The sequence below is a fragment of the Zootoca vivipara genome, chromosome 5, assembly GCF_963506605.1.
Source record: "Zootoca vivipara chromosome 5, rZooViv1.1, whole genome shotgun sequence".
Classification (NCBI taxonomy): domain Eukaryota; kingdom Metazoa; phylum Chordata; class Lepidosauria; order Squamata; family Lacertidae; genus Zootoca; species Zootoca vivipara.
The window spans coordinates 81,483,176-81,508,494 of NC_083280.1; the positions used below are offsets into that span (position 1 = coordinate 81,483,176).

At 44.0% G+C, this 25,319-nt stretch overlaps 1 protein-coding gene across 1 annotated transcript in view; it reads left to right on the forward strand.

Moving 5' to 3' along the window:
* Positions 1-1,248: 1,248 nt before the first annotated feature.
* ZCCHC24 (zinc finger CCHC-type containing 24) overlaps positions 1,249-25,319 on the forward strand; it is a 127,299-nt gene continuing 103,228 nt past the window's right edge. The window contains exon 1 of the mRNA XM_035138331.2: positions 1,249-1,943. Within this exon, the coding sequence (XP_034994222.1) occupies positions 1,701-1,943 (243 nt within the window). The 5' untranslated portion in view covers positions 1,249-1,700. The remainder of the gene's footprint in view (positions 1,944-25,319) is intronic.

The window sequence follows — 25,319 nt, forward strand, 5'->3', positions numbered from 1 at the left end:
GGCATTAGAATCCAACAACATCTGGCTGCCCACTTTGGTCTTAGGGTATGGAGCAGAAATGAGATGGAGCTTTGGCTGCATTGCAGGATTGAAACAATTTTAAATTAGCTAACAATTGCAGACAAAGTGTGTGTTGTGATTAAAACTTCAGAGGTAAGGCAGGAGAAAGCTGCATGGCTTTGCATGCCCACTGGCCTTGTGACACAATTTATTTATTTAGTTTATTGATTAACTTCACGTATAGTGAACCTTTCAGCTCCAGAGCTCCAGCTGATGTACCTTACAGCAATATGAAAGCAAATCTGGCGAGGGGAATGGTGTCAGTTTAAGGCTAAAGAGAGCAACTCTTTATTTTGCCATGTGTGTGTATTCCTGTTTTTTGTTGCAATTCTTGCATCTGAACTTTTGTAAAGTTCACACGGTTAATTTGCAGATGAGCCAAGTTCCCCTCAAGGAGCCCAGGTTTGAGAGAGGCTATAGACAAAACATTCTCTTGCTTTGTATTAATGGTGAATGAAAAAACAGCATTGTAGGCCAGCCTTTTCAGCAACTTTGGTATGAGTTAAGGCTGTGGTCCTGGTGTAATAGACCTGATTCTGTGCCACGGCTTGCACCCATTGCACCACAACTGTTCCAGTGGATGGACTTCCCCACACTGGCGGCAAACTTAGAAGCATTGGAAGGAGACCACAAAGGAAGCCTGTTACTGGAAGGTCGGGAAGCAAAGGGAGGCCAATGGCAGCTCCTGGCTTGGCAAGCAGGCACAGAATGGCAGAGTTAGAAGGGACCATGAGAGTCATCTAGTCCAACCCGTTTTCATGCAGGAATATTTTGCATGCCTTTGGACATCTCCTGGGCTGGCCCTGCTGGAGTCAGGACACTGGACGAGGTGGATTCTTCAGAAAGCTCTTGCAAACAGCTAGATGACAGCTGGGGTCCCTTCCCGCTCTGCGATACTATGATGCTATAGTTCCAGTCACGTACGAAGCCGGCCTTCCTCTGCGCAGGCAGAGAGTGGATTCCGCTGTGTTCTTACCGGGGCGGGAGCGAGGGGGGCGGGGTGAAATAGAGGGAAGGAGGCGCGGTCCCTCTTTTGATTGGCCCGCAGCAACCCCCGTATTTAAATTTGGTCCTGCACGGAACTGTCGCGAGCCAATGCCCTTTTCGCTCCCCGCCCGTCCCCCCCTCCATCCCCGCTCCCCAATGGTCGGGTTCCTACAGGCAGCCCCGACGAGTTTGCTGAATAACTCAAGGCGCCCTTCCCCTCCAGCAGGGAGACTAAGGGAGTGAGAATAAAGACAGATAGCGGATCGAGCCACGGGGAAGGAGAGGAAGGAGGGAAGGAGGGAGGGGGGGACGGAAAGCCAAAGAAAGTTTCTGCCTAACTTTGCTATTGCTGCTGCCACCGTAGATCAGCAGCTATGCTGGGGGTGGACGGCGTGCTGGAGCTTGGAGGGCTCAGATCGCCTTAGGAAAGGCAGGAAGGGGGGGGGAAAGGGAGCTGGAAAGATTTAGGGCGCAAGGAAAACGGAGAGGAGCCCCCCTCCCTCCCTTCTCCCCCACCCCCTCTGGTAGGGGCCCACGAGGAAGCCGTGCAGGGTAGCAAAAATCCCCCACAGGGAGGAGGAGGAAAGTTGATCCAGCGAGAGAGGGGAGGGGGGAAAGACCATCTCCGAGAGGGCAGCTTCGGGTGGGCAAGGATGAGCCTGTTGTCAGCCATCGACACCAGCGCTGCCTCCGTCTACCAGCCCGCGCAGCTGCTCAACTGGGTTTATCTATCCCTGCAAGACACGCACCAGGCCAGCGCCTTCGATGCCTTCCGACCGGAGCCTTCGTCGTCTCAGCACCCGGAGCTGAGCTACCCCAGCAAGAGCAGCGCCGAGCTGGGCTCCTCCCTCAGCTCCAGCTATCTTAACAGCTTCTTCCAGCTCCAAAGGAACGAGGTAACGCGATCCCTTCCTCTGCAACTCAGCCCCAGCTGAAAGGAGCGCTTAAAAAATGATGATGATGATGATAAATACCGATTTTTGACCCCCACTTGGAAATAAGCTGGTTGGTTGTGGTTTTGGCCTCTGAAATGGAGCTGGAAAGGGCTGGACTTTGCTTGGACGGGGGGCGGCGGAGGGAACTGGGAAAAGTTTGCGGAAAGTTTCTCCCTCTGAAAACTTTTGCACCGCCATGATGCTTTGCAAGTATTTTCTCCCCCCGTCCTCGGCGCCCTTTGACTCTCTCTAATGCGCTTTTTAAAATTCCTTCTCCTCTTTTTTTAACCGCTTGCTCCTTTGAAACGTGGAGCGCTTGGTAATCGAGTTAGCAGATTTATGCAGAAGGGGGTAGGTAGGCGGCTCTGGAGAGACGTTTCTCTTCCGCGTCAGAGATGCAGGAGATCTAAAGAACCCAGGCGCACTCTTCGCTGCAACGGTTCAGAATTTTGTCCTACAGAAACGTTGGGAAAACAACTGGTTTTTACGCGTTGCTTACTGCTTGCTTGATGGTTCTTAGGCTGTTACAAACGAAGCATTCCGAGCAGGGTGGTCATATTGGAATGCGCTTTGAGTTGGAACAAAGTTGATTTCAGTTTCCCATCTAGAGTTCTCTCTCTCTCTCTCTCTCTCTCTCTCTCTCTCTCTCTCTCTCTCTCTCTCTCTCTCTCTCTCTCTCTCTCTCTCTCTCTCTCTCTCTCTCTCTCTCTCTCTCTCTCTGGTGTTTGTGGGGGGTTTATTTTGGATTTGCAGTCCAGTGAAAATTCTGCAGTTGGAAACTACCTTCCCTCCCTTGCCCACGCGTTTGGGAGTGTGCGGGAAGGTGCGCGCGTGCTCGTGGGTTTAGTTCCTGTTGACATTGTGGTCAATGATTACAAGGGCTGATCAGAGTAAGGCCGATTGAATTGCCTACCTATATCCTAAACTTCGGTGATATAAATACTGATAGTGTCGCTGGGGCTGGAGGTGGGGAAGGAAGACGGAGATATCTGGGTAGACTCAATCTCAGAGTCCTAGGGTTGAGCCCCACGTTGGTTGGGTAAAAGATTCCTGCCTTTCAGGGCATTGAACTAGATGACCCTTGGGATCCCTTCCAACTCTATAGATTTATGATTCTGTGATCTTCAGCAAGCCAGCAGTCACTTTTAGCACCATCGCTTTAAAAAGAGAGAGAGTTAAGCTGACCAGCATTGTGCTATTATTAACTTCAAAAGACAACTGGGCTTTTCTAGCCCTGGAAAGTTTCTAAAAAGTGTTCTTGCATTTTCATTATCTCTGTTGTTTCCTACATTTAGATGGTAAGTTTCCCGGGAGAAGGGGACTGTCTCTTCTTAAGTACCGTACCTCTGTGAATCGCCACATACAGTATTATGTTATTAACAAACAGAAAAGCCCCAGACTGGTTTTCTAGACTTGGAGCAAAGTCGCACATGCATGTTAAAATACTTTATCAGGTGGGGGAATCTTCCATCTTCCTCTGTTTCAGTTAGTGGGCATTGTCACTGTCCGTGGTTGTACTTTCTTCAAATGTCACTGTACTGCAAGAGGAAGACACTCCCCTACTTAGCTAGCCAGGATGCTGGTCTATAGTGGGTTGGGCCTGGGACCAAACTTGGATGCAATCCCACTGTATGGTGTATAACTGTACCTGCCTAAATTATCTGTCCAGCAGTCTCTCTGCCCCAGCAAGGCAAGGCTGGCAGTTTCACCTTTATGGAGTGCCTTATCTTTTCTTTTAAAAACATGTGGTCTTTTCACCCTTTTTAAAAAATTCTATCCAGGGATATGAAGGGAAAGAAGAGTTAATAGATGTCATTAAGTGATCATGGGCATGGAAGAAAACGGGGCACTCATTTGGCTTTGTTGCATGTGTGTTTCAGTTAGGATGTGTATCTGCATGTAGGGTGTGTTTAAGCGCGGGGGGCAAAACCAGTGCCAGAGCATGCTGACTTCTGCTACAGGTACTGTGACCTCTTTTCCTGCTTCAGAACTTGGAAATAAACTGCTACACTTCCCACCAAATGTATATAGCTATGGGGGACAGTGTCAGATGGAGGGTTTAAAACGTGCTTCATGTACTTTATTTCAGTTCACATAGGTGACACAAGCATCTGCCGAAGGGTTGAAATTAATTGTACATCTAAGTTCCTACCAGGACAGCAGTTATTAAAAAACCCAATACATTTGTATTTAGAACTTCATCTCTGCATTTCAAACATGCATGCTAACAGCAGAAGAGCGGTCCCAAGGATCTTTAAGTGGCATGTGTATAATGGGTCTTATTTAGAAAACAAGTTTAGGGAGTCTCTTGTTAATAAATCTGCCATTACTTATCCCAGTATCATTCTGTGTCAGGTCATTTTATTTGTGATGCAGTTTGCAGAATAATCAAAGGAAGAAGGGGTTAGAACCTGGCAGAGTCTGTTGTGAACACCAGGCAATCATATTGATTGCTTTCAAAAACAAGTGACTTCAGACCCATTTGTAAATATTCTCGTGGTGCAAATAACTTAAAACATAGTGCAATAGCTGCATATCTGTTGTCCTCTGATGTGGAACTGTAATGGTGCATGATACACTTTCTGAACTTGATGGAATAAGATGGGATACACACAAATAAATAATATTTCTGTGATTATGAGATATGGAAATACCCAGAACATGCTCTCAAGTTACACTGCTTTAAAAAAAATATTGTTGAATCTTGGGCCAACCTTTGCTGTGAATCTGCACCCTGCCACAGTCAGATCGTTCTCCCTAGCCCACCCCCTAGTGGTACCTTTCCCAATATAACCCAATGCTTTAGTGATGCTGCAATGACATCACCCTGTGATACCCCTGCCATGCCGTCCCATCTGTTAAATGTGGCCATGTCTTGGACTTTTGTGCTTGATATTACTATTTGACATCAGCTTATAGTAGCATTCACTGGCATACCAGTGCCAATTAGTGGTGTGGTTTGTAATAGCTGCTTGTCTAGAGTAAGAATGGTCCCCAGCTAAGCAGGTAAGAAACTTTATGAAAGTTGGTTCTTTTAAAACTTTAGGTCCTCAGTGCAGGCATGTATGAGCAGGCAGACTAGTAAATCTTTTTGTGTAGTCTAGCATCTTTTGTGGACTTATCAAAGCATTCCTGGGAGCTGCTTTGAAAGAGAAATGAAGTTTCGGTCCAGGCTGCAATACCAGTTCAGTGGAACAGAGCTATATGTTACCCTCCCACACCACCCATCTTAAAAAGCTATTTGCCAGATCAAAAGCTTTTGATTAGTCTATGAAAGCTTATGCCACAATAAATAGGTTATTATTTAAAGTACCATAGGATTCTTTGTGGGCTCCAGTAGCCTAACATGGCTACTTATTTGGGAATTGCTTAGCTTGTTAGTCTTATCAATGCAGGAATGTGACAGAAATTTTCTTTTTCATGATTCTGCAACTTCTTTGAAGAATGTCAGCTCAGAGGTTTTGGGTCTGCTACTTTCCAAAGAACACAGAGCTGCATGTCTGTTGATCCCAACTAGGCTCTTTCGTTGTTTTCCTCTTTTAAGTCATGCATCCTTCAACTGCTTATTAAGTTTGAGGTTCTTCCTATCCAACCCCCCCCCCCTTGAGATCAAGTTACTATGAAGGCAAACTGTTATTTTAAAACAGATCCAGTGCAAAGTACACTGACATTATGTTTTCCTCTGCATTGTGAATAAAAAACTAATCCAATCCTTGTATGCAATCTATGAAAGTTGTCTTCTGCAGTACCTTCCCTAAACTGAAGCCTTAGCATTTTGCAGTCTTTTAGGGGCTTTCTTCCTGTTTCCTTTCCCATTGTTTTTTTACTTCACCCCAGGAAAGATTTCTGATGAGTTTGTGTTTCTGTTGATTCCTTGCTGTCTTTAACAACTCAGTCTGAACATGTTTATTTGGAAGTGAATCCTATTGGTCTCCATTGAACTGTAAGTGTGCCAAGGGATCTGGCAGTCTGAAGGACCACCCTCTCGCTTATGAATCTGCCCATTAGATCATCAGAAAACCAGCCCTAGATGTCTTCAGCCTGAGCTTTGGTGGGTGACTACTGGAGACAAGGCCTTTTCTGTTTTGGAACAATGATAATGGAACTTTCCCCAGAGAAGTCTGCTTGACGCTTTCTTTTAGGTGTCAGAGGAAAGCTTTTCTTTGCGTGGATATTCTACTGAAGACGTTTTATGAAACTGATGTCTTTGAAATTTCTGCTGCTGTTTTCTGATGCGGCTTTATTTACACTTTGCTTTGCTTTACTGAGTTTAGTTATTGTCACTTATACTTCTTTTTTCCCCTGAATTGCCTTCAACACATACATGGAAAGGTATACCAGAAATTATTTGAATATTTGCCCCTTCTTGCTTAGATGCCATTATGCTCTGCTCCCCTGAACACCCTACTTAAGTGATAGGACAGGTCTTAACGATGCTACTTAGCTTTCAAGTGTTCCAAGCCATTATGATGCATTGTTTTCTTGTAATCCTCGCAATCTCGTATGGTTCATCAATTTTACTATCCTTGTTGCAGATGGCAAACTGAGGCTGAAAGATACCATCGCTAGTGGACTAAGGCTAGTTGGTGAGCCATTGCGGTTTAGTGGTTAGAGTGTTGTCTGCAAGAAGAGGAGGAGGAGTTTGGATTTGATATCCCGCTTTATCACTACCCGAAGGAGTCTCAAGGCGGCTAACATTCCCTTCCTCCCCCACAACAAACACTCTGTGAGGTGAGTGGGGCTGAGAGACTTCAGAGAAGTGTGACTAGCCCAAGGTCACCCAGCAGCTGCATGTGGAGGAGCGGAGACGCGAACCCCGTTCACCAGATTACAAGTCTACTGCTCTTAACCACTACACCACACTGGCTCTCCAAGGGAGACTGTGGCTGAGATCTCCACTCAAGTCACGAAACTTTTTGAGTGACCTTGGGTCAATGGTTCTCTCTTAGCATAACCAACCTCACAGGGCTGTGTGATGAATAGTGTGATGAATAGCAGTTGAATAGCAGGGCTGTGTGATGAATAGCAGTTGAGTCAGTGTGATGCGAATGCAATGCACCAGCAGAGCCAACCTGACATTCCTGCCAGTGCATTTATACCAGGCTAACCTCCCCACCATCTCACCCCTCCTGGTAAGCAGTGACGACTCATGTACTGGGAGGACAGGTAAGTGTCTCTGCCCCATCCACTATTGTGAACAGGTTCATAGCAGAGATGATACATTAACCAGAAACTGCCTGATTCCCAGACCTGTCTCTTAGACACTTTGCTACACCAGCTTTCTTGATACCACAGGGACTCGTTCTACCAACAGCTAATTGCAACACAGTTCCAAAAGGACTTGGTTGTTCTGGCTACGTTCAACTCACTTGCTTTCAGAAGGATTTTTTTTTTTTTGCTATTTTGTGCTAAATACTTTCTCATACACATCAATCATTATCAACCTGGCTACTCAGAGTTCTTTTTCTACTTCCAGCAGCACTGATCCTCAGTTTTTGTGTATCTGTACACCAGGGCTTTATACAGTAGGGCACATTTCAGGAGCTAACGGGGGCCAGTACAAGAAGACCAAAATGGGAGAATGGGAGAGGTGGAGATGCGATGGATTAACTAGCAGCAATTTAGCCCTTCTACAACATCACAAATCTGGTTGAAAGTCTATAAGTGGGACAAACAGTGACATCATGGAGAGAGATAACTGAGATATCACCAGCTATGTACTTCATCCAATATGTAGCCATGCATTTGTTGTTGTTGTTTAGTCGTTTAGTCGTGTCCGACTCTTTGTGACCCCATGGACCATAGCACGCCAGGCACTCCTGTCTTCCACTGCCTCCCGCAGTTTGGTCAAACTCATGTTGGTAGCTTCGAGAACACTGTCCAACCATCTCGTCCTCTGTCGTCCCCTTCTCCTTGAGCCCTCCATCTTTCCCAGCATCAGGGGCTTTTCCAGGGAGTCTTCTCTTCTCATGAGGTGGCCCAAGTATTGGAGCCTCAGCTTCAGGATCTGTCCTTCCAGGGGGCACTTAGGGCTGATTTCCTTAAGAATGTATAGGTTTGATCTTCTTGCAGTCCATGGGACTCTCAAGAGTCTCCTCCAGCACCATAATTCAAAAGCATCAATTCTTTGGCGATCAGCCTTCTTTATGGTCCAGCTCTCACTTTCATACATCACTACTGGGAAAACCATAGCTTTAACTATACGGACCTTTGTTGGCAAGGTGATGTCTCTGCTTTTTAAGATGCTGTCTAGGTTTGTCATTGCTTTTCTCCCAAGAAGCAGGCGTCTTCAGAAGCAGTGATCCATGAAGGGGAGCCATGCATAGTGATAGGGAATATATAATAAATGGTCAGTACAATAATATCTATTAGAAATCTGCAGTGAATAGTTCCAGTCAATATGTAGAATTCATTCTGTTGATGCCCATCTTGATCCTTGTTGACCCTATGCCTCCATTGGTAGGACCTCTAAACTGAACATTGACTTCATTGGGAAACCATCTCAGTCTAATTGGAATTATAACCTGTTTCATTTATTGTTGTGGAAATAATAGCAATAAACTTGTCTCTTATTTCCGTCAGCCAGTCATTTTTTAAAAAATGCAGCTTTCTGTGTCATCTAGACCTGACACTCTGTGGTAAATCTTAGCAATGGTTTGTTTAAATCAAGTCAACTTCACCCCATGGTTTAAGAAGCAGCCTTCTTTAATTAATTACAAGTAAAAGGCTCCAAACTCTTCCTTATAGCTACACTGGGGGAGAAGGTGAACCTCACTGAGACTTATTCTTGTCATATTAAACTAAGGCAGGATGTTCTAATTCAACCATTGTTTGTGTGGGATATTTTGCTATCACTATCCTTCCTGTATTCACACTGTTAGTTGCAATATTGTGTGCTGTTTCCTTTAACACTTTTAACCCAACGCTCTTCTGTTGGAAAACTTAGGCATTCGAACCTCTTAAGCAGCTACTGATAAATATTAATGGGACAAAATTGAGGTAGGGGTTATGACTTTACCAGCATTTTCACCAAAGGTCAGGTATGAATTGGGGGACCTCCCTACTCACACTTTTTGACAAGGTTATGTTTTTGGGCTTTTCAGGCAAGTTCCCATGAACAAAAAACAAAACAAATTTCTGCCACATTTGTAATTGTCAGCTGTACTTCCCCCCTCTTTGCGTTCATGTACAAAACCAGTCTCAATTTGTCAGTATACAGATGTATGTGAAACAAGTCTCATTTGTAATGATGTTTAGCCCTCAGATTGTAAGTGTTTGAAGGCCAAATAACTGCTGCTGCATTTAAGTGTGTGTGTGTCTATCTGAGTAATGAGTCTAGAGATTCTTGAGGCATTAGATCTCTGTGAATTCCCACGTGAACTGACCCATTCTGAGCCTCCTGGACTAATTTGATTGATTGATTGATTGATGTGTGGATGGGGACATAAATACCAGAGTTTTGTGATATAGTCCTCAGCTCAAAATGACCCAAAAGTTATTTTAAGATAAATGTATTATTTAGAAATGTGTACATAAAACACATATTTACATAGCTGGTGATGTACTGAAACGCAAGCTTAAATATGAATTTTCATGTGGCTGAAAAGAATGGCAGGTGCATGTTGGAAACAGGGTGGAACAGACTTATGAATACATGCACACTTGACATAGACTGGAAATGGACAGATCTGCCCATCCTCAAATGAGGTAAAATCATTTTAAATGCTGGTGTGGCAGAGTGGCAAAGGCTGCAAACGTGTGCCAGCATTCTCTGAAGAATGCCCCATTGACACTGCGGGATTTAATGCCTGAGATTGGACTATAAAAACATGAAATAGGGGATCTCTGGTTCAAAATTTGCCATTCAGTGGGAAACTAAGCCTCCATTCTGCCAGCCTCAGACACCTCCACCCCCAGCTGCAATAGGGGGGCTATAATGGCGATCATGTATGTGACATGCTATGAGTACAGTGGTACCTCGGCTTACGAACTTAATCCGTTCTGGAAGTCCGTTCTCAAACCAAAACCGTTCTTAAACTGAGGGACGCTTTCCCTAATGAGGCCTCCCATCACCGGTGCTCTTCCACTGTTTGGATTCCATTCTTAGACTGAGGTAAAGTTCTCAAACCAAGACACTATTTCTGGTCTTGTGGGGTTTGTAAACCAAATTGTTCTTAAACTGGATTGTTCTTAAACCGAGGTACCACTGTATTCAGAAAGTGCCACATAAATACAGTAGTACCTCAGGTTACAGATGCTTCAGGTTACAGACTCCGCTAACCCAGAAATAGTACCTCGGGTTAAGAACTTTACTTCAGGATGAGAACAGAACTCCTGTGGCAGCGGTGCGGCGGCAGCGGGAAGCCCCATTAGCTAAAGTGGTACCTCAGGTTAAGAACAGTTTCAGGTTAAGAACGGACCTCCAGAACGAATTAAGTTCTTAACCTGAGGTACCATTGTACTAGGAATAATCACAACCTCTGCTTTTAGCTGGAAGTTGAAAACATGAATAACGTCCTTGTGCAGTGGAAGAGGAAATAAAGCGCATTTCCTTGGCGTTGGGTGTGTGGATCTAACATTGCTTTATTCCCATTACCTCTTCACGATGCATTTAAAATGACATCAGTTGGGTGGGTCAGATCTATAGCAAATGTGAAGGTTGGAGCAGGGCAGTTGTTTGACTCTGTGGTAATAATACTGGCCCATGAAGAATTCTGCAAATATGCTGCTGATTGAACTTGGCCATGAATTTCATCACCTGCCCCAGGAAACCTTGAAAACAAGCAAGGAAGTGAAGCCTTGTCCAGAGCTGACTCACAAGAGGCATCCCTTCCCCCCCACCCCCAAAACAGGTGTCTGTTCTGGCCCAAGGTGTTCTTTAGCAGTTGACCCCATCCATTTTTAGCACACTGCCTGCCCACATGTGGAATGTGATGATGACACTAGATGGAATAAGGAACGCTTGTTGGGGAAACATCTTACCAATGCTGTGTGGTGATGTCACTTTGCTTATTAGTTGGGTGCATCCTGGTTCCCAAAGCAGGCCAAGTGAGCAGCTAAGGAACTCCTTGGGCCAGGTCGCCATATTTGGACTAAGGAAGGGTGGTCAGCTGGAATATTTCAATGGTATGCTTTCATTCATGGCTTCAAAAGACTTTGAAGTCATGGAGTTATTTTCAAGGGCAGATCTACACTCATGGTTTTTAATGTTAAGTAAGGGTTAGGGTGGCACTGTGGGTTAAACCACAGAGCCTAGGGCTTGCCGATCAGAAGGTCGGCAGTTCGAATCCCCACGACGGGGTGAGCTCCTGTTGCTTGGTCCCTGCTCCTGCCAACCTAGCAGTTTGAAAGCACGTCAAAGTGCAAGTAGATAAATAGGTACCGCTCCAGCGGGAAGGTAAACGGCATTTCCGTGTGCTGCTCTGGTTTGCCAGAAGTGGCTTAGTCATGCTGGCCACATGACCTGGAAGTTGTACGCCGGCTCCCTCGACCAATAGAGCGAGATGAGCGTCGCAACCCCAGAGTTGGTCACGACTGGACCTAATGGTCAGGGGCCCCTTTACCTTTACCTTTAAGGGTTTTGATAACATAGATGGACACATGACATCCTACATTCATAATGCTTTATTACCTTGTCATTTTTATCCCTTTATTTTAATTTAAAGCCTACTTACCTATGAAGAAGGTCAGGCCACAAGGACTAAATCCTAGTTGTTTTCCTTTTTCCTAATTAGCTGTCACACATCCTTGGATGCCTTGATTAAAATGCTAACTTTGCTTCTACAAATAAATACATAAATAAATAATTTTGAAATACTGACATGTGCAAATAGTCAATATGTAGAATTCATTCTGTTGATGCCCATCTTGATCCTTGTTGACCCTATGCCTCCATTGGTAGGACCTCTAAACTGAACATTAACTTCATTGGGAAACCATCTCAGTCTAATTGGAATTATAACCTGTTTCATTTATTGTTGGGGAAATAATAGCAATAAACTTGTCTCTTATTTTCATCAGCCAGTCAATTATTTTTTTTAAAAAAATGCAGCTTTTTGTGCCATCTAGACCTGACACTCTGTGGTAAATCTTAGCAATGGTTTGTTTAAATCAAGTCAACTTCACCCCATGGTTTAAGAAGCAGCCTTGTTTAATTAATTACAAGTAAAAGGCTCCAAACTCTTCCTTATAGCTACACTGGGGGAGAAGGTGAACCTCACTGAGACTTATTCTTGTCATATTAAACTAAGGCAGGATGTTCTAATTCAACCATTGTTTGTGTGGGATATTTTGCTATCACTATCCTTCCTGTATCCACACTGTTAGTTGCAATATTGTGTGCTGTTTCCTTTAACACTTTTAACCCAACCCTCTTCTGTTGGAAAACTTAGGCATTCGAACCTCTTAAGCAGCTACTGATAAATATTAATGGGACAAAATTGAGGCAGGGGTTATGACTTTACCAGCATTTTCACCAAAGGTCAGGTTTGAATTGGGGGACCTCCCTACTCACACTTTTTGACAAGGTTATGTTTTTGGGCTTTTCAGGCAAGTTCCCATGAACAAAAAACAAAACAAAAAACAAAAAACAAAACAAATTTCTGCCACATTTGTAATTGTCAGCTGTACTTCCCCCCTCTTTGCGTTCATGTACAAAACCAGTCTCAATTTGTCAGTATACAGATGTATGTGAAACAAGTCTCATTTGTAATGATGTTTAGCCGTTAGATTGTAAGTGCTTGAAGGCCAAATAACTGCTGCTGCATTTAAGTGTGTGTGTGTGTGTGTGTGTGTATCTGAGTAATGAGTCTAGAGATTCTTGAGGCATTAGATCTCTGTGAATTCCAACGTGAACTGACCCATTCTGAGCCTCCTGGACTAATTTGATTGATTGATTGATTGATGTGTGGATGGGGACATAAATACCAGAGTTTTGTGATATAGTCCTCAGCTCAAAATGACCCAAAAGTTATTTTAAGATAAATGTATTATTTAGAAATGTGTACATAAAACACATATTTACATAGCTGGTGATGTACTGAAACACAAGCTTAAATATGAATTTTCATGTGGCTGAAAAGAATTGCAGGTGCATGTTGGAAACAGGGTGGAACAGACTTATGAATACATGCGCACTTGACATAGACTGGAAATGGACTGATCTGCCCATCCTCAAATGAGGTAAAATCATTTTAAATGCTGGTGTGGCAGAGTGGCAAAGGCTGCAAACGTGTACCAGCATTCTCTGAAGAATGCCCCATTGACACTGGGGGATTTAATGCCTGAGATTGGACTATAAAAACATGAAATAGGGGATCTCTGGTTCAAAATTTGCCATTCAGTGGGAAACTAAGCCTCCATTCTGCCAGCCTCAGACACCTCCACCCCTAGCTGCAATAGGGGGGCTATAATGGCGATCATGTATGTGACATGCTATGAGTACAGTGGTACCTCGGCTTACGAACTTAATCCGTTCTGGAAGTCCGTTCTCAAACCAAAACCGTTCTTAAACTGAGGGACGCTTTCCCTAATGAGGCCTCCCATCACCGGTGCTCTTCCACTGTTTGGATTCCATTCTTAGACTGAGGTAAAGTTCTCAAACCAAGACACTATTTCTGGTCTTGTGGGGTTTGTAAACCAAATTGTTCTTAAACTGGATTGTTCTTAAACCGAGGTACCACTGTATTCAGAAAGTGCCACATAAATACAGTAGTACCTCAGGTTACAGATGCTTCAGGTTACAGACTCCGCTAACCCAGAAATAGTACCTCGGGTTAAGAACTTTACTTCAGGATGAGAACAGAACTCCTGTGGCAGCGGTGCGGCGGCAGCGGGAAGCCCCATTAGCTAAAGTGGTACCTCAGGTTAAGAACAGTTTCAGGTTAAGAACGGACCTCCAGAACGAATTAAGTTCTTAACCTGAGGTACCATTGTACTAGGAATAATCACAACCTCTGCTTTTAGCTGGAAGTTGAAAACATGAATAACGTCCTTGTGCAGTGGAAGAGGAAATAAAGCGCATTTCCTTGGCGTTGGGTGTGTGGATCTAACATTGCTTTATTCCCATTACCTCTTCACGATGCATTTAAAATGACATCAGTTGGGTGGGTCAGATCTATAGCAAATGTGAAGGTTGGAGCAGGGCAGTTGTTTGACTCTGTGGGAATAATACTGGCCCATGAAGAATTCTGCAAATATGCTGCTGATTGAACTTGGCCATGAATTTCATCACCTGCCCCAGGAAACCTTGAAAACAAGCAAGGAAGTGAAGCCTTGTCCAGAGCTGACTCACAAGAGGCATCCCTTCCCCCCCACCCCCAAAACAGGTGTCTGTTCTGGCCCAAGGTGTTCTTTAGCAGTTGACCCCATCCATTTTTAGCACACTGCCTGCCCACATGTGGAATGTGATGATGACACTAGATGGAATAAGGAAGGCTTGTTGGGGAAACATCTTACCAATGCTGTGTGGTGATGTCACTTTGCTTATTAGTTGGGTGCATCCTGGTTCCCAAAGCAGGCCAAGTGAGCAGCTAAGGAACTCCTTGGGCCAGGTCGCCATATTTGGACTAAGGAAGGGTGGTCAGCTGGAATATTTCAACGGTATGCTTTCATTCATGTCTTCAAAAGGCTTTGAAGTCATGGAGTTATTTTCAAGGGCAGATCTACACTCATGGTTTTTAATGTTAAGTAAGGGTTAGGGTGGCACTGTGGGTTAAACCACAGAGCCTAGGGCTTGCCGATCAGAAGGTCGGCAGTTCGAATCCCCACGACGGGGTGAGCTCCTGTTGCTTGGTCCCTGCTCCTGCCAACCTAGCAGTTTGAAAGAACGTCAAAGTGCAAGTAGATAAATAGGTACCGCTCCAGCGGGAAGGTAAACAGCATTTCCGTGTGCTGCTCTGGTTTGCCAGAAGCGGCTTAGTCATGCTGGCCACATGACCTGGAAGTTGTACGCCGGCTCCCTCGGCCAATAGAGCAAGATGAGCGTCGCAACCCCAGAGTTGGTCACGACTGGACCTAATGGTCAGGGGCCCCTTTACCTTTAAGGGTTTTGATAACATAGATGGACACATGACATCCTACATTCATAATGCTTTATTACCTTGTCATTTTTATCCCTTTATTTTAATTTAAACCCTACTTACCTACGAAGAAGGTCAGGCCACAAGGACTAAATCCTAGTTGTTTTCCTTTTTCCTAATTAGCTGTCACACATCCTTGGATGCCTTGATTAAAATGCTAACTTTGCTTCTCCAAATAAATACATAAATAAATAATTTTGAAATACTGACATGTGCAAATAGTAAAGGACACAGAGGGAGGAAGGAAGAATTAAAATGTGACACCAGAGGATGGAGAAAGCAACCAGCAACCCACAGAAAGAAACAGGATTTTGAAAAATGGTGTGGCTGAGTATTACTTACATTTGATGAAAAAAAACCAAGGTAAAAATGTTTTAATTAACAAGTACAGTATGCCCTGTGATATTTTAGAACAGAATATCTAATATCGTTCTAATAGGGGGAAATAATGTTAAACAGGTCAGTGCAGATCCAGCCTAACTCTTGTTCCCAGGTGCCCTGTGGCTCCTTAGAAGCTTATCAGAGGTTTGATGTTGAATATGTTCTGGGATTGATTGCCTGTAGCAATGGTGAGACCCCTCAGGTCTGGTCAGGTTCCTTTTGAACCAATTGTGCACATCTAACTATACATTCCTGAACTCTCCGTAACATGCAGGAGGTTTGTGGCAGACATGCAAGCATTGCTCAGCAGACAAATCAACAAAAGAAGGGGTTCTTTAAAGCACAGGGGGTTTGACCACCAGCATTGCAGCCTATAATAATAATAATAATAATAATAATAATAATAATAATAATAATAATAATGTTCTGTTGAATTGTGTGTAAGCATTCAGGATGGGGGAAAAGAATAAAGGGGGGTTGGAAAACAAGGAAACTATATAGGGCATGATCCATCCAAGTTTACACACTATTACATCCCAGTGATTTCAGTGGGTATGATATAGGTGCATGGAAGGGAACAAATTTTAAAATGCTTAATTTTGGACTCCTCTCATTGTATTCATTTTATAAATACACTTAAAAAAATAAATAAACATCCTTGGTTCAGCCATCAGGGATGCCCAATCGCCTTACCCCACCCAAGGAAAGTGGCTTGTGATGTTGTATATTCCTATTTCTTGGCATCCTAACTTCTGCAGTATGATTTGTGCCTTTAGCATGCTTGTGGGGTGGGCTTTCATCATACTTTTCAGGTGGGCATCCCTTTTCAGGTGGAGATCCTTTTTAACTGGATGGAACCTAGGAACTCCTGTATGCAAAGCATTCCCTCTTCCACTGAGCTGTGACACCCCCCCTCCCCTAGTCTGAAACAAGGGATGGTGTGTGTATATGTGGATACAATTCCCCCTTCCCCCTCCAGGACAGTCTAGAGCGGGGTGCTGTGCATTTTTCAAGCTCAGCATGCCTTTGCAATTCAGAGAGATTCTCCCCGTTCATCTGTGGACTTAAAAAAAAAAAAAAGAGGGGAAAAAAGGAGGAGGGTTGCTTGCTTCGCTTGCGGATTCCTTTTGCCTTCCAGTTTTGTCCTATCTTGGCATTGCCCAAGTCCAAGCAGTGACGACGACTGACACATAGCTAGGTATAATATTTGGAAAGTGACTGAACAAGGAGCAAAAATAGCAACAGGTTAAGGGAGCAAAATAAGCAAGCTGGAAATGTGTTGCTGCGTGGCTTAAAAGAAACGGCAAAGGAGGGATCTGTCTGCGGGAGGGGGGGAACAGACAGCCTCTGAAGTGTTGTTATTAGAGAGGGCTTGCAAGGCTGCATGGTGGTGCCTGTGGATGTGACCAGCATGCTGACCAAAGAAACTGGACAGGAAAAAAATAAAAAAAGCACCACCACCCACAAAATGCTTTTGTGTTTAACCAATATTTTTGCCCCACTAGCTTTTCACATCACAGTAGCTGCCTTCTGAATAAAACCCTGATGGCTATAGTGGCTTGATGCATAAAAGCCAATTGTGCCGTCAAAGAGGTAGAATGATAGCAAACATAAAATGAGTTCATATTTTGTTCTACTTTATTTTTAAAGTGCCCTTTTCAGAATGCTTCTGCTACTACTACTAATAGCAATTTTAGCTGCAGTGGGTTTATTGTTAACATGGCAATGCTTAATACCTAGAAAATAGAATGGATTCTAGGACATCAAGATATATTAAACTGGTGCTTGAAGTTCATTAATATCCCCAACTCTTATTAAGCCACTGCTTTTAGAGCTTGACGTTTTAGAAAGGATTTAATGTTCTTGAATCAAGCCAATTAACTAATGCTTTGGGTTTGTGATCGCTGAAGCCAGTGACTGAAAGGGCTTACAGATTATTAGACTCTTATTAGGGTTGACATATGTCCCAGTTGGCCAGGTTTTGCCAGGATTCTGGCCGTGTCCCTGGTGCCCCTTTGGCTCAGGAGCTTTTTTCAGATCCCCAATTTTCATTGAAAGAAAAGTAAGAAAACGCAAGTCTCCAGCTCTTACAGAAGCAGAGGTGCAAGTTGAACCATGCAGGCAGCATTCTGCAGAATCATTTTGTATGGGACCCCCACCCGTATTATTGTAGCGGACAGGTGAAGTCACACAGGAACATAAGCCGTTGCCTTATTCAAAGGCAATACCATTGGCCCATCTAACTCAGCTTTCATTGAAGTAAACTGATAGTGGCTCTACAGGGTTCCTGGCAGGAGTCCTTCCCACCCGTATTTGGAGACGTCAGGGGTTGAATCTGGGACCTCTTGCATGGCTGTGACTGGCATGTAAGGAAAGTGATATGAGTAGAGATAGGAAAATTAGAGTCACAGATTAATTGTCTGGGAATGCAACTTCCTGGTTCTTTCTGAAGTTATTCCCTACCCCCACCCCTGAGCAGAAGTGAGAGTTACCCATTGAAAATAATGAAGAAGGTTAGGATTTTGTGTGTGTATATATGTGTTTAGAGCCTTTGAATGTCTGTGCCCCATCACACATGCACAAAAAGTTGCAGTAAATGTAGATTCATGTTCTTACTAACTGGGGGATTATTTTGTGTGATTTCTTTCTCTTTAAAAAAAACTTTAGAAATCACAGCTGAGTAAGAGCAGCTTATGACACAGTTGCTTTTATTTTCAAATGAATCCTGTTTCTCAAGAAGTGCTTTTCAAAAAAAGAGGCGGGGGAAAGAGCATCAGATCTAGGCTGTGTAGGCCAGTGTTTCTCAACCTTTTTTTGGGTCAAGGCACACTTGTTCCATGAAAAAATTCATGAGGCACACCACCATTAAAACAGTTAAAAAATTTAACTCTGTGTCGCCCTATATTGACTATATAATTATGACTGTAAGAAACACTTGCCAATTGCTGTGTTGGTTGCAATATCCTGTAATAAGGCTTCACAAGCCGCTGATTTCTCTGCCAGCACAATCCTTTGCTCAGCAAGTTTCAGGTTGAGCTCATCCAGCCAGCTTCTTTAAGTTTGTCTAAAACCACCCTCCCGTGGTGGTGGCTGTTGAGAGCTGCGCTCGCCCCGCGTCGTGACCCGGCCGGCTTCCTTTCCGGTGGGTCAGTGTTGTATATTGGCGGCCGCCAGGCACATGACAATGCAAATAGCTCTTCTCGTCGCCGCACGTCGCGGCACACTAGTGTGCCGTGGAACAGCGGTTGAGAAACACTGGTGTAGGCTACAGTGAAAAAGCCTCCCTTGATTCTAGAATAAATGTTGCCGGTATGTTGCCATTGTTGCCCACCACAACCACTGGGTCTCTCAGGTGTGTGTGTTTGTGTGCACAGTATCTGGACCTTCCTCTCCTGATGTAACAGGAATTTTACTAGCCCTTAAGGGGAAAAAGCAAAGGCTTCAGCAGCAATGAGACATTAATGCCCCTGCTTCAGTGTAAAGGTAAGCCATAAAACTAAGTTTGGCATTATCAAGCCATGTGTGACTAGTTCTGGCATAAGCCCCCTCGTCTGTTCTTCATCACATCCTTTGTAAATTTTTAGCCTTGTCTGTCAGGCTGCAGCAATTTTTTGCCTTACTGTGCAAGGAAGGAATTTTAAATTATTCACATGCTTTAGATTTAAAGAGTTGGGTTGTATGCCAATGTAGAAAAGCCAAACGTCTCCGTTCTGTACACATAGTATTTGGCCTTACCATAGTGGCAAAGCTGAGCAGTTGGTTTTTAAGAGGTCTTTTCAGCGATGAAAAATAAGCGTTAGGTTGCATATCCAAAGTCAAGCGATTAATGCCTCCTTTCACTGTACAATAAAGGCACTTAATTTGCATTGACTGTGTTGAGTTATGTAGGCCTGCGGTACAATGCTGATAATTTAGAAAAAATTCCTTTAGTGAGGTAAAAACACTGCACCGTTATATTACAGCAAAACCAAAGAACTTCTGTTGCATTAATCAACTCCCACTCCTAAAGAGAACAGCAGGAAAGCTTTTCCATTGCAGTTCAATATCCAAGAAAATTCTGACAGCACACAGAGATAAATAATATATTCCTAAATAAGCCTAGCAAGACTGAAAAATCAAAGTAGGTGGGAGATTCAGACTGGGTCTACATATACAACAGCATGAGATGGCAATGAAGTGGTAGAATGCTGCAGTGGGAAGCAGAATTCTAGCGTAGCTTTTTGCCTACTTTAACACTGAAGGATGTTCTAGAACAGTAGCAAAATGTGCATTGCATTCTCCCATGAGATTCCTGTTGGTGGACCACCCAACACCTGTCCCCAAGTATATTGCATAGGAATGAATGGCATGTAGGTGAATGGCAACCCTTCACTAAAGCGAGAGATAGAAATAAGGTTTGCCAAGGGACAGACTGGAGAGTAGGCTAAATTCACCCCTGGTGTCTGGGGAGGGGGTTGATGTTACTCCTCCATCAGCTATGCCCCAGCACTGGTGGAGGAAGAGGAGTGCGGGGGAGCGCACTGCCCCCAGCAGTGCGATTCCAGTAGGGTGCCATCGCGGCTGCTTCCTTGCCCACACTGGGTGCCACGCCCCCGCAGAAGGTGCACCCTGCCCCCAGGGCATGCCAGCCCCGTCCCTGCCTGCTCTCCGCCCCCCGGTACCGGAGCATGAAGCTCTGCTCCTGCCCCAAGTGATACCTCATTTATTTTGCTGCATAGACTGTCTATGGCACATACTTGAAATCCAGGATACATCCAATTATCCAACACCTTCATTTCCATTTCTTCGTCATGCTGGTGGCGTCTCATGGACAGGAGCAGCATTTCCCAACTTGGTCCCCTCTAGATGCTGTTGGGCACCATGTTCCATCAGTCCCAGAAAGCATAGACCAGGCACCCCCAAACTGCGGCCCTCCAGATGTTTTGGCCCAGAACTCCCATGATCCCTAGCTAACAGGACCTGTGGGCAGGGAAGATGGGAATTGTAGTCCAAAACATCTGGAGGGCCGAAGTTTGGGGGTGCCTGGCATAGACTGTCCGTGCACTATGCCAATCATTTGGGGATCCTTTTTTCAGTCAGCAGACTCACCCAGAAAACCTTCCAGAATCTTCTTTCTCAGTTCAGCTCATCTATAGGTGATTTCACATTTGGGAATAAACACCTCACCCATTCCAGTTCTGCTTAAAGTATTAATTGAACAATTAACATTACAACTTATACAACTACTGGTCTAAGGAAAATAAAGTATGTACAGAGAATCATGCCTCCTCCCTGCTTTCTTCAGTCATCTGGACAGAGCAACAGCTTCTCTTCAGAACACGTCTAATAAAGAAGTCTGTTGCTAAGGAAACCTTGTTGCTGGGGGGATTGCACTGTGAGTGTAGGAATTGCAACAGCACATGAAGAAGCCTGACTCCAGTCTTGTATATTATTGACAGCAACTGTCACTTATTGTTCCCAGCTTTTTATTTAAAAAATGTTCATCTCTCGGTTTGATGGTCTGAACCAGGAAAGAAAACTAGTTGGCTGGCAATTCTGCTTTCATGGTGTTCCAAATGAAAGGGCCTATCCACATGTGGAGCAGATTTACATCTCTTACATGGAGCTATGGCTTTGCAGAAGCCTGTTTTGTTTGTTCCAATAATCCCCAGTCTAGAAGTTATGAAGTATGAGGACATGTTTCTTTCTAAAGGCCAATTAATTTCCATTTTTATTGAGCAATAAGCCTGTTCCTCTTGACATATATTATGGTGGAAAATAAACCCGGCTTCCAAGAATTTGTAAGCCTCACTTGAAAACTAAACCTCATTTATTTATTTGTTCTGTTCATTTTAAAATAAGTTGCAGTGATGGTTCAAGCAATCAGTGTCATTCAGATGATACCGCTGCTGTTTACCACAGTTACGACAAATTCATCTGGGAAAGCATCATTTGAAAAATTAACATTCTGGATCACAATCTTGAAAAGAAAACTGAACTTTTTTTGGCCCTTTTCTGTTTTCCTGCATATGGATATATTTACTTCAGAGATACTCTATCAGGGCGACTACACCATATGCTTGGTAGATTCAGCATTCCTTCTACTTCCGACAGTGACCTCAAGATTGATCTCTTTTAAATTCTGGCAGTTATGTCCATTGCTCTGCCAAGTGTGCTGGACTGCATTGGAATAATATATGTATATATATATACACACACAAACAAAATGGTTTCAGGTCTGCAGCTTAAAATGGAATTGCAATAAAAGTTTCTTAGCCAAACATTTAATCCCCAAGGAGCTCTGCAGGAGGCAAAACCTAATTCTTAAGTGTGCCGCTCTTTAAAAAGAAGTATTTCTCCACATTGCTATTTCCCTCCCATTTGGAGCATTTAAAGGCCCAGCAGAACGAAAGCTGGCCCCTGCTTCCCCCTGCTTCAAGCCATAGGTCAGATTGACATGACGTTTCCTGCAGGAAGCAGAGACTTGAAGCAGAATCCGACAACAACTATTGATGGGCTGGAGTTACAAAGTCCTTGCTCATTTCCCGCTTCCCTATACTGTATATACCTTTCATCCACCCTTCCATCATTGGCGATCCCGGCTAACACCCATAAAATTATGTGCCTATTTTTAAACTCAAAAACAAAAGCAAGTGTTGGGTTGGCTGGTCAGCCAACCAAATTTTAACTTGTGCACCTCCCCTTTGCGGGGTGGGTGGGGAAGGTCAGGGAGGTTAGCAGACTGAAACTGCAGGGACATTTCGGCTGGAGGCTATTCACTGACAAGAAATGGGAAGGCTGTGTGTGCGCATGCGTGAAATGTTATTTGCAGAGTGAATGGCCACCCTTGTCCCTAATATAGTGCTCATGTGTGTAGGACTTCTCTTTAGTATAAGTAGCCGGTTGTTTAGCATTCAGAGGATGAAAAGGCTCCCTGCAGAGCTTTGGATGAGAATTAGAAAGTTCCTCTAAGACTGCGTCTCATTAACTGAACTCTCAACTTCCCTGGGATTTTTATTTTATTTTAAGCTATGTGCACCTCGCACAAGGGACTCTCAAAGTTTGTCACTGTGTCACCTTTGACAGCCTAAAATTCAATTCAAGCCACCTAAAAGCCCAGAATCTGAGTCTCAGTATTTTGCACAAGGGATTCAGTCTCATACCAGAACTTTAGGTTTGCACAATTGAAGTTGAATAAAGCACACTGTCACCCTAGCTCAACAAATTCCTTCCTTGGGGGTTTTAAAGCAGAAGTTGGGTGGCCATCTGTCATGGGTACTTTAGTTCAGATTCCTGCATTGTAGAGGGTTGGACTAGATGACCTTTGAGGTACCTTTTAACTCTGTGATTCTATGATTCTGTGTAATAATGCCTCTGCCATTTTTTTGCAACAGTTGCAGCAACCTACCGTGCATAGCTGCCAAGTTATCCCTTTTTTAAAGGGATTTCCCTTATGCTGAATAGGCTTCCTCGTGAGAAAAGGGAAAACTTGGCAGCTATGCTACCGTGATACATTTTCCACATCAGCTTGCTACCCTAATGAAATATAGCGGATGGGGATATAACCCCAGTGTAGCAGTTGCTTCATCCTGTCTTAAATGCTAATGTGCTGATGCAGCTCTGGGCAATTAGATGACCTCTTACCCAATTCCTTGTAGATTTTATACTACTATATTTGCAGCGTTGGTTGAAACTGGAATCCTCACCTCCTCCCTTCCCAAAGGAGCATTTTTTTGGCCGCAGAAGTTAACATGCCCTATTTTCATTATTCTGGTTTTGTAGTCCAGGTGATGTCATAATTTCCACCGAAACCCCTTAGTTTCAGAGGGGCTTATAACTTTGGCCATAAAAAAATGTTCACTGTGCTGAAAATTGGCACCGAAAGACGAAGCTATCTGACCATTTTTATAAACATGTAGATGCAGGGTATCAAGTTCTATTTATCCCTATCCCTCCACCCTTTAGAACTGCCCCTCCCAAAAATAAATGCCATTTTTCTGGCTTACAAACATGTCCCACTGGATATGCCTTTGGAATAAAAGTAATACATGCTTTTGTGTGCCAAGATAAAGTAAGGTAAAGGTAAAGGGGCCCCTGACCATCAGGTCCAGTCGTGTCCGACTCTGGGGTTGAGGCGCTCACCTCGCTCTATGGGAGCCGGCGTTTGTCCGCAGACAGCTTCCGGGTCATGTGGCCAGCATGTCAAAGCTGCGTCTGGCGAACCCGAGCAGCGCACGGAAACGCCGTTTACCTTCCCGTCGGAGCGGTCCCTATTTATCTACTTGCAGTTTGATGTGCTTTCGAACTGCTAGGTGGGCAGGAGCTGGGACCGAGCAACGGGAGCTCACCCCGTTGCAGGGATTCGAACCGCCGACCTTCTGATAAGCAAGCCCTAGACTCTGTGGTTTAACCCACAGCGCCACCTGGGTCCCCCAAGAGAAAGTACTTTGAGGCAATTCGTCACATCAGCAAGAACATGTTTACTATCTTCCTTAAAAAAACAACTATCAAGAAACAAACATGGCAACAGTAAACAAGGGATCTTAAGGAATGGTTCTTATTTTGTAGTGGGGGGGGGGGACAAAGACCATGGAGACATCCCAACATTAGAACTCTCCTCTCTGCTGCTAGCTCGGCTCTGTCTGTGTTTGTGCTGCTTTGTTCCAGATATGCCGCCATGTGCCCAGGCATTTATAGGGTGCTGCTATATGTGGAATCTACTCTTATGGCTTAGCATGGCTGTGGGCACCTACAACTTAAGCCTATGCCATTCTACTCAAAAGTAAGCCCCACTGAGTCCAATGGAGCTTGCTCTCAGGTAAGGGTGGAAGGAACTGCCAATTTTGGTTCTCTCAGTTTCTCATACTTCCAAGTTTTGTGTGCAGTTTTGATGAGTGCGCTCATTTTTGCAAGCAATTTCCCCCAACATAATGCATTTTGTATGCTATTTTCACTGTTGTATTAATATCAAAGCACGCTTCCCCCTAAAATAGATGATTTTTAACAAACATCATTTGCTTGGAGAACTCCACTGCAAAATTTAACTAAGTGTTGAATTTTCAAAAGATGGCTGTGTTTCAGTTCTTACATCGTTCTGAAAAGTGCAAATTTGATAGATTTGCTTTTGAATGAGAAAACAGTGGGGAAATGTTGGTGGAGAAAGGGTTAACAGCCTCTGCATGCCATGGCCACAATCCAGATCTGAATCAACCCCCCACCCGGGCTTTCTTTTTGGTAAACAAAGAGATGTGGCAACTCACACACATGAATTAAAAAAAAGTGCTTCTTCCAGTCACCAGCTGTTTGATGCTGAGCTTGCTCTGCTGAAATATAGCACGGTAATGCAAATGTTTCTGTTTTGTGTGTGTGCATACAGAAACATGCAAGACTAAGAGTGTGTAGATGAAAGCAGTTTCCAGATGTGGGGAAAGGTTTTTTTGGAAGGCTGGAAAGTTAGTTTGACATTCGTAGCACTTCCTCTTAGCAACTTGTTGCCAGGATTATTTCCCCTCGGTAATGGGCCTTCAGGAATGTTCATCCCAATGGAATCCTCCTGAATCATATGAAACAACCAGATGACTCAGGTTACTTCAGTCAGCAAGGGTGCGATCCTGATGTTCTATCCTTGTGAGTGTGTCCCTTCAGTTCCACTAGAACTTATAAGTAAAAATAGAATCTGAATGCCTATCCAGATCTGCTTATAGGCTGGTCGAAAGTGTAGTCAGACTGGTTGGAGTTTGTTTGTTTTTTTAAAATTATGTTTTGTTTGTTTTATCTTTTGATCAGGAAGGCCTAACCTGGGCCAGAGGAAGAAGCTGAGTCCATGGTTATATTTTCCAGTGCACAGGTCAGAATCCAAAATCCAGGAGAGCAGTTTGTCGGGAAGGGGGAAGGAAGT